General features: G+C 36.1%; 7 protein-coding genes across 8 annotated transcripts; 3 read left to right on the forward strand and 4 right to left on the reverse strand.

Annotated features, from left to right (window-relative positions):
- Positions 1-112: 112 nt before the first annotated feature.
- On the forward strand, positions 113-4,544 carry GTPBP1 (GTP-binding protein 1). The gene is made up of 10 exons (XM_069042743.1): positions 113-862; positions 1,114-1,397; positions 1,448-1,823; positions 1,874-2,037; positions 2,090-2,328; positions 2,375-2,519; positions 2,573-2,755; positions 3,552-3,687; positions 3,741-4,051; positions 4,107-4,544. Exons 2-10 carry the CDS (start codon positions 1,221-1,223, stop codon positions 4,314-4,316), a joined length of 1,941 nt encoding a protein of 646 aa, XP_068898844.1. The 5' UTR covers positions 113-862; positions 1,114-1,220; the 3' UTR covers positions 4,317-4,544.
- Positions 4,524-5,228, reverse strand: LOC138126937 (protein YIPF3-like). Its single transcript, XM_069042772.1, has one exon. It carries the CDS (start codon positions 5,226-5,228, stop codon positions 4,590-4,592), a length of 639 nt encoding a protein of 212 aa, XP_068898873.1. The 3' UTR covers positions 4,524-4,589.
- On the reverse strand, positions 5,065-5,494 carry LOC138126940 (protein NCBP2AS2 homolog). The gene has a single exon (XM_069042776.1). The coding sequence runs from the start codon at positions 5,492-5,494 to the stop codon at positions 5,237-5,239; it is 258 nt and encodes an 85-aa protein (XP_068898877.1). The 3' UTR covers positions 5,065-5,236.
- Positions 5,492-6,125, reverse strand: MED9 (mediator complex subunit 9). Its single transcript, XM_069042775.1, has 3 exons — positions 5,904-6,125; positions 5,701-5,806; positions 5,492-5,652 (listed from the first exon to the last, which is right to left on the reverse strand). Exons 1-3 carry the CDS (start codon positions 5,999-6,001, stop codon positions 5,512-5,514), a joined length of 345 nt encoding a protein of 114 aa, XP_068898876.1. The 5' UTR covers positions 6,002-6,125; the 3' UTR covers positions 5,492-5,511.
- Mrgn1 (Mahogunin ring finger 1) lies at positions 6,124-9,005 on the forward strand. 2 transcript variants are annotated; one of them, XM_069042745.1, is made up of 9 exons: positions 6,128-6,333; positions 6,390-6,508; positions 6,557-6,816; positions 6,865-7,052; positions 7,101-7,252; positions 7,304-7,543; positions 7,594-7,806; positions 8,022-8,355; positions 8,405-9,005. In XM_069042745.1, the coding sequence occupies exons 1-9, from the start codon at positions 6,246-6,248 to the stop codon at positions 8,659-8,661; spliced, it is 1,851 nt and encodes a 616-aa protein (XP_068898846.1). In that variant the 5' UTR covers positions 6,128-6,245; the 3' UTR covers positions 8,662-9,005. The 2 variants fall into 2 exon arrangements, with proteins under 2 accessions (XP_068898845.1, XP_068898846.1); XM_069042744.1 differs by having other exon boundaries at positions 6,124-6,333; positions 7,101-7,543.
- A 37-nt stretch (positions 9,006-9,042) lies between these two features.
- On the forward strand, positions 9,043-10,136 carry RpL10 (ribosomal protein L10). Its single transcript, XM_069042770.1, has 4 exons — positions 9,043-9,167; positions 9,292-9,320; positions 9,377-9,682; positions 9,759-10,136. The coding sequence occupies exons 2-4, from the start codon at positions 9,298-9,300 to the stop codon at positions 10,087-10,089; spliced, it is 660 nt and encodes a 219-aa protein (XP_068898871.1). The 5' UTR covers positions 9,043-9,167; positions 9,292-9,297; the 3' UTR covers positions 10,090-10,136.
- Positions 10,124-13,021, reverse strand: LOC138126921 (acylamino-acid-releasing enzyme-like). The gene is made up of 10 exons (XM_069042742.1): positions 12,867-13,021; positions 12,609-12,817; positions 12,403-12,554; positions 11,935-12,354; positions 11,729-11,877; positions 11,485-11,656; positions 11,174-11,425; positions 10,980-11,117; positions 10,382-10,892; positions 10,124-10,331 (listed from the first exon to the last, which is right to left on the reverse strand). The coding sequence occupies exons 1-10, from the start codon at positions 12,876-12,878 to the stop codon at positions 10,235-10,237; spliced, it is 2,112 nt and encodes a 703-aa protein (XP_068898843.1). The 5' UTR covers positions 12,879-13,021; the 3' UTR covers positions 10,124-10,234.
- Between the last annotated feature and the right edge of the window lie 188 nt (positions 13,022-13,209).

The following is a 13,209-nucleotide window of genomic DNA, read 5'->3' on the forward strand; positions in this document are numbered from 1 at the left end:
TTCGGGGACTGTCACTGAACTGTCAAATGTCAAGTGGAACGATAAGAAAGTTAAACAAAATATTATTTTTTAATAAAAATTGATACAATGAGTAAAGTGAAAGAAGTTTTGCAAGCCTTGCCTCTTTTTGGCAAGAAAAACACATTCTTGCGATTAAAAACTACATGACTATTGCTTTCGTCAATGGTTTTTCATGTTCAGAATCAGAACATCCCACAGGACTATGCATTTTGTGTTGCTGGATTTTGAACAATAATTTTGTCCGCGCCAAGTTCCACCACCAAATGTCATATTTCAGCGCGGGTTTACTCTGCCAAAGCCCCAGTGTATTTTTAAATTTTGTCAGTGCATACGTTCCTAGAAGGACACACAAAGGGATGAGACTTACAGGGATCTGGTATGCGAAAATAACGGGATGTTTTCTGTGGAAGGACCCGCACCCAAATGGGGCGTAGCAATGGCATTAGGTGCTAAGGTTCTTCGAATTAAATTTCACTTTAAAATGCTACCATTAATGTATCGGTCACAAAAATGTTGCATGCAGATAAAGTCTTTTGACCCTAATGTAGTTCCACAGGCTTTACTCCACACTTGGAGCCATAGAAAATCCCCTTGGAGCTTTTCTAAGTTCTGCAAAGGAGAATTTAAAAAAAATTGGCTTGGTGTTGTCAGAATGCTGTCAGTTTGACAGTCCCTCGCTACTATGGCGACACCTGGCGACCTGGCACCGGTTTTGAACCGCAAAATGGCGTCGAGTTGCTATACCATTCTTTCTAGATATCTTGCAACCAACCAACTCAGCTGTTCCACGAAGTTGACGTTTTAGTGGTTTTAGTGTTGGTCGACTTTTGAAGATCTAAATGTAAATATTTATATTTTTCTAAATGAAAATAATTAATTTTAAGTATCAATTAATTGATTCCATTCCTTTTGGTACCTAGGGAATGAATTTACACCACGTGAGTCAAGTACATGCAATTGTGTTATGTAAAGTTGCACCATATGTAATCTTTGTGTCTTCACGTTTCAGTATAAAACTGTGTTGATTGATACTGAATTGCCACACAACATGTTTGCTGCAGTTCTTATCAGTCAGGTTTATGTGTGTTGCAGTGAGTCAGGAATGCAAATCCGAAGAGTAAATACCAACTATTCTGGTTGCAAGTTTTGGACGCTAACTTAGTCAGGTAAATAAAAACGACAGGTGACTAGGAGGAAAAATGAGTGAGAATAAAGAGACATTAAGTTCTTTTGTTAACAAAAGTCAGAAGAACTCAGAATTTGACAAAGTTCTGGGCCGCAGCATTCTTGTTGCTCCTACAGAGGAACAGTTTGAACTTTTATTGCAGAGATTAAAGCAACAATTGGGCGAAGGCAGGGGCGAAGTTATTCTCGAGGTATTTCTTGTTTTCGAAAACAACTTTTTTTTTCTAAATTTCGACAACAGATAGGTGGGTCAGAGGATGGAAGTGAGAATGGTTTGTTGGAAGATGAATTGGAGGCGGCAGTTGCGACTTTACAGTCGTTGGCGACAACGTTAGAATGCAGCTGTGTCAAATTGAGAGAAAGGAAAGACGTCCGAGGAATTATTGCGCAGTATTTAATTCGACGAGTGTTGGGACAATCAGATTTTTTAGAAATTCGTGTAGCTGTGGTTGGAAATGTTGATGCGGGAAAATCAACATTGTTAGGTGTACTGACGCATGGTGAACTAGATAACGGGCGAGGACATGCCAGGCAAAAACTGTTTCGACATAAACACGAAATGGAATCAGGCAGGACAAGTTCAGTTGGAAACGATATTTTAGGATTCGATGGGGAGGGTACAGATATTTAAAATTTTGAGATTCTGTGGACTAACATCACATTTCAGGAAATGTTGTCAATAAACCTGAACACGGTGCGCTAGATTGGGTCAAAATCTGTGAAAAAAGCTCAAAAGTAATTACTTTCATTGATTTGGCAGGGCATGAGCGATACTTAAAAACAACCGTTTTTGGAATGACCGGACACGCCCCAGATTTTGGCATGCTAATGGTATTTTTGATTTTCGAAAATTATTTTTCATTTTAATTGTATACCTGACTAGGTGGGCGCCAATGCTGGTATAATCGGAATGACAAAAGAACACTTAGGTCTAGCTCTTGCACTATCAGTACCTGTTTTTGTTGTAGTAACAAAAATAGACATGTGTCCTGCGAATGTGTTACAGGACAATTTGAAAATGTTGATTCGAATTTTGAAGTCGCCAGGTTGTAGAAAAGTACCAGTGATGGTAAAGACTACCGATGACGTCATTTTGAGCGCCACCAATTTTGTTTCTGAAAGGTTGTATCAATTACCAAAAGTACAATCACAACTGAAGATGTTGTAGGTTGTGCCCCATTTTCCAAGTGTCCAACGTTTCTGGGGAAAATTTAGAGTTGTTAAAAATATTTCTTAATTTATTAACGACGAAGATGGAGTACCACGAGAACGAACCCGCCGAATTTCAAATTGACGATACATATTCTGTTCCGGTAAAATATTGTAATCAGTTCGAAGTTGTTTAGTTATGATTTCTTTGTAATAGGGTGTTGGAACTGTGGTTTCAGGAACTACACTTAAAGGTGTTATTAGACTTAACGATACTTTGATGTTAGGACCAGACCCTCTTGGGCACTTTCAACAAATCGCGGTTAAAAGTATTCACAGGAAACGAATGGCCGTGAAGGAAGTACGTGCTGGCCAAACAGCCAGTTTTGCTTTAAAGAAGGTATTTTTCTTTTTATTGTTTCATTATGCTCTGCTCAAGAGCTCGAGTGCATTTTTCTTCAATATTTTTTTCATTTTTGATGACATGTTATAAAGAACACGAAATTTAATTAAAAACCGATATTTTTTATTTATTTCGTCACTTAGTACAAACGTTTTCGATTCATGATCAGGTGCCGACACGTCAAAGGGTCATACATTGAAGAAAGAACGAATGGGTTGATTCGCAAACTGAATTCCGAATTGAAATAAGTTGAAACGTTAAAAAAATGGGAAATCCAAATTTAACGAATTATTTTTGTTAATTAATCTAATACTTTAAGGCCCAGTTTACAGAAAGAGAATTAAAAATTTTATTCGAATTAAATTTTAATCCGCGATTAACGCATGAATCTGAACCTTCGATTGATTCAATCTGATCACGTGTTCAGTTAATCTCGCATTTCATTACGATTAATTTAATTTCGCTTATGTAAACTGGCCCTTAATAACAAATGTACACACACGAATTATTCATGTTATTCCAAAGTAACAGATGAATAGTGCTCTCTATCATAACCGAAGTAATGATAATGGTAATGAATCGCATTACTTACCTAATGTACCTATTATTTAATAATACATTTTTTTTTGTGAATATACTAAATATTTCCGGATAAGATTACGTTAACGAAATAATATCTGAGCTTATTTACATAGATTTAACTTTGTTATTACAGCTGTATCTTAAAATTTTACAATTTAGCGTGCAACAAATAGAGTAAATAAAAGTCTGTAGTTTTCAATTGTTTTCGCAGATCAAACGTTCCCAAATAAGAAAGGGAATGGTCATGGTCTCTCCATCTCTGAATCCGCAAGCTTGTTGGGAATTCGAAGGCGAAATTTTGGTTTTACATCATCCAACCACCATAAGTTCTCGCTACCAAGCAATGGGTAAGTGCCATTTTTCTGTTCAGTATCCATCTAGTTTTCACGATGCTTTACAGTCCATTGCGGCAGTATTCGACAAACGGCCAGTATCGTAAAAATGTCAAAGGATTGCTTAAGAACGGGCGACAAGGCCATCATTCACTTCCGTTTTATAAAGCATCCGGAGTACATGACCCCAGGCCAAAGAATGGTTTTCCGTGAAGGCCGCACTAAAGCTGTTGGAAACATCGTACGAATTATCACCCAGACCACGCCGACGCATCCAAACGCGAGAACAAAGCAAAATAAGCAGCAGAGATACGGTGGCGGGAATTCCCAAGCCAACCACACGTCAAACAAGAGCAACATTCAATCTGGTTTGCAGGAGGTAATCAAGAAAGGATTTTTACGTTGGAAACAGATTTTAATTTATCCGAATTTAGTTTGCAGAGCTTGGTATGGCAACTGGAGAAACTGCCTTCGAGGGAAGTAGCGATAAACGTGAAAACAGTGGACAAAAATCGGGTTCCAGAAAGGGGCGGGGTAGGAGGGGCGGTCGCGGTAGAAACAACTCTAATCCAAACGGTCCCAAACCTTTAACCGAAACCAATATCAATTCAATTTCTAACCTAAGCGCAACCAAAGTGCAATAAATCTATTTTCTTATTCAGGCACGAAGTTTTCTAGTACCTATTTTTTTCACAAAATTAGTAAAGTATTTTTATCTGATGATGTTTACAGTCGTATGTATCAATTCAAATTGAATTTTAAGATTTACTTTAATGTTTGAACTTTTTTGAAAGGTCCAGTTTTAAGGATAGATACGTCCAGTGTTTATTTTTGAAATGTGAACTAACATCAATAAATAGTAATTTATTTTATTAATGTGTAAAACATTCCTTTATGCTCCCAGTACAATTTATTTTTTAACGCGATACACCCGCATACGCTTTATGAATAAAAGTGTGATGCATATAAGCAAAATGTAAAAAGGTGAGAAACAGAATGTTAATTGTTGAAATAACAGAACAAATCAACAATCGCGCGGCTGGCACCACTAAAGTTCCTAAAACAACCAACGCTATCCTTAAGGTACTTAATCCCCCAAAAAAAGTTAAACACACAAAAAAGAAAAAATTACTACTTTCTTGAAAACACAAAAACGACATTAATAAAGTTAAAATGTGGCCATACAAGCCGTAACCTATTAGAGATGTGGTTTCAAATAAAGTTATACAAGAAGAGCCCAGTTTACATAACGTGAAACATAGTACAGGCATTATTATGCTATAAACCACAACAGCTTCAGTTGGAGATCGAAACGTGTTGGTTGTTTTAAATGAATGTCCATAGTTAACAAAGCTAATTAACAGTAGCAATGCCAGTAAAGGTCCTTGTAAATCTACATATACTTTTTGATATTTTTTACCGATAGGTGGTACAAAGGCTGCAAAAATCCGAAAAAAAACATCATGGGGTGAAACATAAAACAAACGTTTAAAACTTTTCATAGAATTTGTCGGATTTTTTTCAGGAGAGCCAACAAATATTACTGAGCTAGCCATTTTGTATGTTACTTCATTTTTCGCTTGAAATCATCACTGGCCTGTCTGATTTGTCCCTGTAAATTTTGGGCAATTTTTCTCATTGCTTCTCTAAACTCCTCTGGTGTCAACTTCTTATCCAAGCCACTCTCTTGTAATATGTTTTTGCTCTGATACACTGCACGCACTACAAACTGGGCAGCTTTTCGCATGGGATAGGATTCACTGAGTTTTTGAACTAACTGATCATTGTTCGCTACTAATCGAATTAAAAAACGCAGAACCATACTTGATGTGTTTACATCTATGATTTGGAAACTTCAAAAGTATACATATATCGGTACTTGCGCAATAATTCTTGCTTCAGTTTGAGTTGTGTCTTTAATGCTTCTAAGTGATGAAGTTGTTGTTCTTTACTGTATTCTATGCCTGGTAATAAACGTATCTGGAATTTACAATGTTTACCACAGAAATGACAGAAATTTATTGTTACCTCTGCTCTTGCCTGATCCAAACGTTTTTGTAATTCTAAAACTTTCTGTGAACAATCTTGAGATTCTCTGGTTTTTGCTGTGTTGTCGTGATGGTCTTTTTCAACACTAAAATTTAAAAAAAAATCGATTATGTAAGTCACATTGCGAATTTGGCCGTCTGTCAATTTATTTTTATCATGTCAAATTGGAGTTATCAACAAACCTGCGAATAATCTCATAAATGACTGGTAAAATTTCAATGTTCAAATTTTCCACGGTGATTTTCCTCTCTAAATCTTGATTTGGTTCGTCAGACTCCATAGCAAAATTTCATTCTCTTGGTTTAATTTTAATTTCGAATAAAAACCATCAAAGCAAAGCAAATGCGACCCTTCCTTGACCCTTGCTTTTTCATGTAAACATGTAGGAATTTTCTATTCGTAACTTTGGTAGACATTTGACGTTTGACATTTGCTTCTGTTTGACTTATGTCAAAATAAAAATATGTCAAATTAAAATAATAATTTACAAATATTACAAAAATAGGGTAAAATCCTTCTTAAATATGGGTTCATTGGCTAGTAGACAGCATGCTGGAGTCGAAGAAGTTGATGTGGTGTCAAATCATGCCTACAAATATCCGCCCAGATCAGGTACAATCAGGTGTAATTTGTGTCGACAATCTTTTTTAACTCTTGTTCTATCAAAGGGAATTACTTTGGAAGTCATTTTATAATGGGAGGTGAACGGTTTGATACACCTCAACCAGAATCTTACCTCTTTGGTGAGAATTCAGATTTGAATTTTCTTGGCAGCAGACCGACTCCTGTAAGTAATTTGTACGCGAAAGTGGTCTGTTTGAACTGGAATTTCTAGTTTCCATACCCACCTCCCCAACCAAATGAACCGACCAAAACGTTAAAAAGTCTTGTAAACATTAGAAAGGAATCACTGCGTTTTGTTAGAGCCCCTGCAGATTATTCGAAACCAACTGACAAAGGTGATCGAGAAGTGAGAGATGTAGAATTAGGAAAGAGTTCCACTTTCAATATTGAATTTACATTTGATTGTGATGTCAGGTGTGCCATCACAATTTATTATTTTTGCACAGAAGAATTTACTCCAAATGGTGTCACGTAAGTTTTAAAATTGTTAAAACATTTTATGTAAATATTTCTCAACAGATATTTGCCACGTGATCCTATCATGACCTCTGAAACATTTCATTATAAACGTGGGGCAAATCAACAGTTTTGCCAAATGACTCACATTTTTGATCCTTCAAAATATACAGAAGAAGAGTTGTTGTATGATGTTGATCGAGAAATTATACCAATTGCTATTCATTGCGTTGCCGAGGAGGGTGCAGAGGGTTGGTGATTTAACACTGTTTAAAAAATAATTTAATGTACCTTTACAGAAATGAGACAATCACACACAACCATTGCTACTGCTGAAAAATTATCGGATGGAACCTATGTTTTGAAAGCGCTGAAACAAAAACTATTCGTAGATGGTCTTTGCTATCTGCTTCAAGAAATTTATGGTATTGAAAATAAAAATAATGACAAGGTTGGTATTTTTGTACACTGTATTTTTTTAATTACTTTTATAAAATTGCAGCAATCTGCTGATGATGAGACTGAAGATAATGGTTCTGAATGCGTAATCTGTATGTGTGATGTTCGCGACACTTTAATATTGCCTTGTCGTCATCTGTGTTTGTGTAATTCGTGCGCTGATTCGCTCAGATACCAAGCTAATAATTGCCCAATTTGTCGGGCTCCATTTAGGGCACTTTTACAAATCAGGGCTTTGCAAAAGTGTGCCAATCCAAACATGGCTCAAATAAATCCACCAGATGTATGTTTTTAATATATTTGCAACAAAAATTTTATTCTGTTAATTATTAGGGAAGTTGTGATAACATCCCGCCGGGTTACGAAGCGGTTTCTCTGATCGAAGCTCTCAACGGACCGTGCATCCCACGGCAGCCACCGTCGGCAATGCCCGATCTTGTGGAAACTCCAGACAGTGAACATGCCATTCAGGCGGCTCAAATTTTGAATAGAAGCACCGATCGCACGCCACTCAAGGGCAAGGGTTCGGATCCGACAACCCCTGAGGTATTGTGGAATTTTGAATTCATGCTGAAATTAACGTAATTAAACGATCAACTAAAATATTAACAGTTAAAGTAATTATCTTAACGATGATTACGTACTTAAAGTTATCCATATATGAGAGAAAATTTTGTGTACCAAAAAATAATTTGTTTTTAGAGGACAAGATTTTTAAAGGTTAAAAATATTATTTTATTTTACTTGATATCCCTTTGTAGTATGGCGTCTTGATGACCGCTCGTGGAGAAGAAGATAACAAAGAAACTCCAAAATGTCCTCTTCTGTCTGATCAAAAGGAGACCACTAGTCCTAGGACGAAGCACCGTCCGCGTGACGCCGTCAAACATATCAATGAAAAATCGGACAAGGACGAAAATGGCGATGAAGACAGCGAAGCAGAGAAACTGTCACCACTTCTGCAAAACAACGAAAATGTGAGGAGTGGAAATCTGGCTCTGAACATGGCAGATGTAGTGGAACCAATCGACGATACAGACACCGATCATGAGGAGATTTCTTCTAGACCTACTTCAGACAAGAATAAATCTTACAGTAAGTTTGACTGAGTTTGTGCATATTTTTTATTATCTGAGTTTAACAGGAAGCAATGGGGAAGAACGCGGAGACGAATCCGATTATTACACCCCAGAAGAACCAGCTCCTACTCCTGGACCCTTGTATGAAAGTACAGGTGCTACAAGTTCTGTGGAAAGTACTCCACAAAGGTTACCAGGAACTCCAATGTCTCATGCTAGTGCTAGAAGTAGCGGTGATAGTTACACTAGCGGTTCTAGCACCAGACATTTACTAGCTGTTGTAGCCCACAACGGACTAAACGAGAAAGCTGTTCACATTTAAATGTGCGCATTGTAACTATTGGTATTATTTAATGGTGGAGAATTATGGGCACATGATATAATTTTAATTGTACGATAGAACACTGACTTTGCGATCTGTGTGGCTACAATCACAGTAGATAATCATTTTTATTTTGAGATTATACAGATCTTTTTTCATTCGAATTAGAATACTCATTTGTGATAGCACTATTATGTCCAAAATTAATTATTAGTTGCAAATTATGCATGTAAATATTGTGAAGTTGTAAAATTCATTTAGTTTTTAAAATTAGTGGTTTGGAAAATAGGTAAAGGTGATGTTGGTTGTGTATATATAAGTTGTTAATATATGTATTTGTCAGACATTGAATTTTACTTTTTATTTCGTGTCCCAATTAATTTTTTTTTTTTATATTTTATTGCACAGTTGGTACTTCAATTTGGTGATTTTCTTTTTAAATTCGTGTGGTTGGCAGTACGGCCTGTCAATCTTTCCTTTGTTGATCGTGGTTGAGTCGTCTATCTGTAAGTATATTTCTATAAATATTTTTGCCATCTTTAACAAATTTATGAAAATATTTGTTGCAAATAAACACCAATTACGTATTTCTTGTAAATAAGGTTGTAAAGTTGTCGTTTTTTGTTCCAGATAAAAATGGGTAGACGTCCAGCGAGATGGTAGGTTACTTGCAACATATCTCTTATTTTTTGTACTAATCTAATAACAATTTTAGTTATCGCTATTGCAAAAATAAGCCCTATCCAAAATCACGGTTTTGCCGTGGTGTGCCTGATCCTAAAATTCGTATTTTCGATTTAGGCAAGAAAAAGGCTGCCGTGGATGACTTTCCATTGTGCGTACATTTAGTATCGGACGAGTACGAACAGCTCAGCTCTGAAGCGCTGGAAGCTGGCCGTATTTGTGCCAATAAATATCTGGTGAAGAATTGTGGAAAAGATCAGTTCCACATCCGTATGAGACTTCATCCTTTCCACGTTATTCGCATCAACAAGATGTTGTCGTGTGCTGGAGCTGACAGGTGTGTAATGTAGTTATTATTACGATGATGATGCATTTTATTTATTGTTATCTACTTAACATTTTATCTGATTTAGGCTTCAAACTGGTATGAGAGGTGCGTTTGGTAAACCACAAGGTACAGTGGCTCGTGTAAACATTGGCCAACCAATAATGAGCGTGAGATCTAGCGACCGTTTCAAGGCGCAGGTGATTGAGGCTTTGCGTCGTGCCAAGTTCAAGTTCCCTGGACGTCAGAAGATATATGTATCGAAAAAGTTCGGTTTTACTAAATATGACCGTGAGGTATATGACAACCTCAAAGAACAAGGAAGGCTGGCTCCTGATGGTTGCAACGTCCAATACAGACCAGAGCATGGACCTCTCACTACATGGAAGAAAGTACAGGAAGAGCTTTACGCTGCATAATTTGTACATTTCAGTTTCTGAATAAAACAATATCAAAAGTTAGCAAATGTATTATTTTATTTTGCATAGTACAAAGGTAATTATTGCTCAAAGCATTTGAAACTTAATGTTAGGTATTTAATAATTCAAAAAAATGTAAATGGTGTCAGAGATGTTCTTGAAACCAAAGCAACGAATTTATTAAATTATCCATCTCGTTGGGAATCTGGGCTAAAGGGTGATTATCATCATATAAATTAAGCCTGAAACAAGATATTTTAATTAAAAGCAAAATGTTTGGCTGAAGACATACCTAACTTTAACACCGTTAGCTTTAAGCCGCGTGTAATACTCTAATCCTTGATGTGGCGGGACTCGCAAGTCTTTAGAACCGATTTGTAACATTGTCGGTGCTTTGACCTTGTGCGCATGTTCAATTGGTGAAGCTTTCCGCATTGCCAAAAGTAGATCTTCACTCGGTTTACCTACTTGGGTGTAAGCAGACCCCGCTTCCACGTAACACCAATCGGGAATGTCAGATATTATGCTCATTGAAGCGACGTCAATGACAGGATTTCGTGCAACCACAGCTTTAAACATATTCGGGTATTTTCCGCTAAGATGAGTTACCAGAAATCCGCCATGGGACCCACCAAAAAGGACCAAACCGTCTGGATTGAGGAAAGGATATTTTTGTAAAGCACTTTCGGTGGCAAGGACACAATCTGAAACGTCCGACTGACCGATTTTACCCAAAAGAAATTCTACACTGTCTTGACCAGCTCCGGTGGAGCCCCGATAATTGACAAATAAAATTGCAAAACCTGTAACAATAAAAAATAACAAATGTAAAAAGTTGATATTTGCACAAGTTACAACAGGCTTCAAATTTCAAAATGATAAATAAATACCCATTGACAAGAACAAAGTGGCTTCTAACGAAAAGTTGTTTGCAAAAGCACTATGAGGACCGCCATGGGGCCATACAATGAGATTAGTAGATTTGTTTGCTCCATCTTTCGGGCCTAGATATATTGCCGTAAACGTTTCTGAAATTAACAAACAAGAGAGTAACAATCACCTTTGACATTTACGTAAAACTTACTAACACCATCGTCAGCATCTTGCGACAAATTGAGATATTCAAAGCTACAGTTTTCTAATCCTTCAACTACTGAACTGATGGTCAGTTCTGTCCAATTCAATGGAACTTCTGATTCTTTTGGGGGCAACTTGCAAAGGGCTAGTTTATCTTGCATTAAATAATTTCGGCGATTTACCAAAACAAGATCGTTGTCAACGTCTAAAACGACTTGACTACCGTTATTGTACGTCAGCTCAGTAATTTTTCCAGATTCTAAAATTTGTTTTTATTTTATCCTTACTTCATTTTACGTGGAATTGTGAAGCAATTACCGATATCAATCACGTAAGTGTTAACGGTGTTTTTCTGATTAGTTGACAATACTAATCTGTTACCACTGGCAAAACAACGCTTAACAAATCCAGTATTAAATAATCCATAAAATTTACTACCGTTATCCGTTTCTATTTCATTTCTTACCACATCCACAATAGTTGTAGCTGTCTTTTTAAATAAATAAAAAAATTGAATTCCACTAACCAGGAAAAAATTCTTCAAAGCAACTTAAACACTTACTTTACTATCTAAAGGTGCAGCAGTTGTTTTCATGAGTGCCATGGCACCATGGTGGGGTCCACCTGCATCACGTTGCAACCAAATAAGAGATTTTCCATCAGGTGTAAAAATGGGGGACTTGACAGCCTTATTATCCAAGGGGAATGGTCCTGTAGATAAAATAAAATAAAGTTCAATTAAGTCAATTCATTCAACATCATCTGTACCATAATTGCCATTAAAGTCTAATGTAAAAACAGTGCTAGGTCTGTTTGTGCAGTAAATTAAACCAAACTTTCTTGGTTCAATTTTATAGGCTACTCCTACAAGATATGAACCATCTGGAGAATAAATCACTTGAGCAGGACAAACATCATCCGGTAATCCAGATAAAATTTCAACTTCATCCTTTTCAAGATTATACTCAGCTATGACCGACTTCTTTTTACCAACCAGTTGCTCTCCCCAATCTTGCCTGTATAAATATTCTTCACCTTTTGGAGCTTTTGGTTTATCAGAGTCACTATTATTGCCTTTAGGTTTTTTTGCACTTCTTTTATAAAATGGTTCAGATTTGGGTATTTTTAATTCAGCCACATAAAGCAATTTTGTTTCATCTGGTGACCATTCAAAAGTACGAAACTCTCCTGTAATTTAACATTTCATTTATTACATTCACATGTTGCAGTAGTTACCATCTGTGTAAACATCTCCATGCAGGTCTAATGCATTTAAATCAATAACTTTAGTTAAATTGTGACTTTGCCAGATTTCTAAAAATTGTTTCTCATTAGCACTTTTGAGTACAGCTCTGAACCTTTCAGATGGGGAAGTAGCTGAGAGGAGCCTTAAAAAAAGCAGAAATCAACAACAAACATTAAAAAAAAAAAAACATTCTTACTCATTTGTTACATCAAAAGGTAGAGATTCAAAGTTTTTGCTCAAATTTGGTGAAATTCCGATACATCGAACAAATTTGGTATTTTCAAGCTTCTCTAAGTTTCTTTGAGACCAAATTGTGTTAATAATAGTTTGATTATTTGTAAATTTTGCCCCAACTAAACTGGGAGTAAAACTTAAAGATCTATATAATTTAACAACTTTTTCCACCTTGAAAGAAAGTAATAATTAAAAAATATTATGAAAAAATATTACTTACATTTGGCGACATGATTTTAGTATTTTAAGATTCCAATTTGCTTGTAATGGATCTAAAAATAAAATGCAATTTTATTTATAAAAGTAAGGTTATGTTGTGTTAACAACATACAATTGAATGTTAGCCTTTTCGTTTAGTGCTTAAGATGTTTGTTACTTCATTACTTCAACAAAACTGAGAAAAATGATAGTGTTTTCATTCAGAATAACAATTTAAATAATTTTTATTGTAAAATGGAGACAACCTTTTTATCAGTTTTGTTGGGTTTGTGACATTGGGGTTTGACAGTTGTATTTTGGGGAATTTTGCGAATTTTTTGTATGTTGGCAGTTGTGGATCGCGA

Source organism: Tenebrio molitor, chromosome 3, assembly GCF_963966145.1.
Source record: "Tenebrio molitor chromosome 3, icTenMoli1.1, whole genome shotgun sequence".
In the NCBI taxonomy this organism is placed as follows: Eukaryota; Metazoa; Arthropoda; class Insecta; order Coleoptera; family Tenebrionidae; genus Tenebrio; species Tenebrio molitor.

Excerpts from the sequence above, each read along its gene's own strand:
- GTPBP1 (XM_069042743.1), top strand. The coding sequence starts at position 1,221 with ATGAGTGAGAATAAAGAGACATTAAGTTCTTTTGTTAACAAAAGTCAG. Across the intron at positions 1,398-1,447 it reads GGGGCGAAGTTATTCTCGAG|ATAGGTGGGTCAGAGGATGG; the intron begins GTATTTCTTGTT and ends TTTCGACAACAG. Across the intron at positions 1,824-1,873 it reads TTTAGGATTCGATGGGGAGG|GAAATGTTGTCAATAAACCT; the intron begins GTACAGATATTT and ends ATCACATTTCAG.
- LOC138126937 (XM_069042772.1), bottom strand. The coding sequence starts at position 5,228 with ATGGCTAGCTCAGTAATATTTGTTGGCTCTCCTGAAAAAAATCCGACA.
- LOC138126940 (XM_069042776.1), bottom strand. The coding sequence starts at position 5,494 with ATGGTTCTGCGTTTTTTAATTCGATTAGTAGCGAACAATGATCAGTTA.
- MED9 (XM_069042775.1), bottom strand. The coding sequence starts at position 6,001 with ATGGAGTCTGACGAACCAAATCAAGATTTAGAGAGGAAAATCACCGTG. Across the intron at positions 5,807-5,903 it reads ATTTATGAGATTATTCGCAG|TGTTGAAAAAGACCATCACG; the intron begins GTTTGTTGATAA and ends TTTAAATTTTAG. Across the intron at positions 5,653-5,700 it reads TGGATCAGGCAAGAGCAGAG|ATACGTTTATTACCAGGCAT; the intron begins GTAACAATAAAT and ends TGTAAATTCCAG.
- Mrgn1 (XM_069042744.1), top strand. The coding sequence starts at position 6,246 with ATGGGTTCATTGGCTAGTAGACAGCATGCTGGAGTCGAAGAAGTTGAT. Across the intron at positions 7,807-8,021 it reads CGGATCCGACAACCCCTGAG|TATGGCGTCTTGATGACCGC; the intron begins GTATTGTGGAAT and ends ATCCCTTTGTAG. Across the intron at positions 8,356-8,404 it reads AGACAAGAATAAATCTTACA|GAAGCAATGGGGAAGAACGC; the intron begins GTAAGTTTGACT and ends TGAGTTTAACAG.
- RpL10 (XM_069042770.1), top strand. The coding sequence starts at position 9,298 with ATGGGTAGACGTCCAGCGAGATG. Across the intron at positions 9,321-9,376 it reads GGTAGACGTCCAGCGAGATG|TTATCGCTATTGCAAAAATA; the intron begins GTAGGTTACTTG and ends TAACAATTTTAG. Across the intron at positions 9,683-9,758 it reads TCGTGTGCTGGAGCTGACAG|GCTTCAAACTGGTATGAGAG; the intron begins GTGTGTAATGTA and ends TATCTGATTTAG.
- LOC138126921 (XM_069042742.1), bottom strand. Across the intron at positions 12,355-12,402 it reads TGGAGATGTTTACACAGATG|GAGAGTTTCGTACTTTTGAA; the intron begins GTAACTACTGCA and ends GTTAAATTACAG. Across the intron at positions 10,332-10,381 it reads GCTAACGGTGTTAAAGTTAG|GCTTAATTTATATGATGATA; the intron begins GTATGTCTTCAG and ends ATCTTGTTTCAG.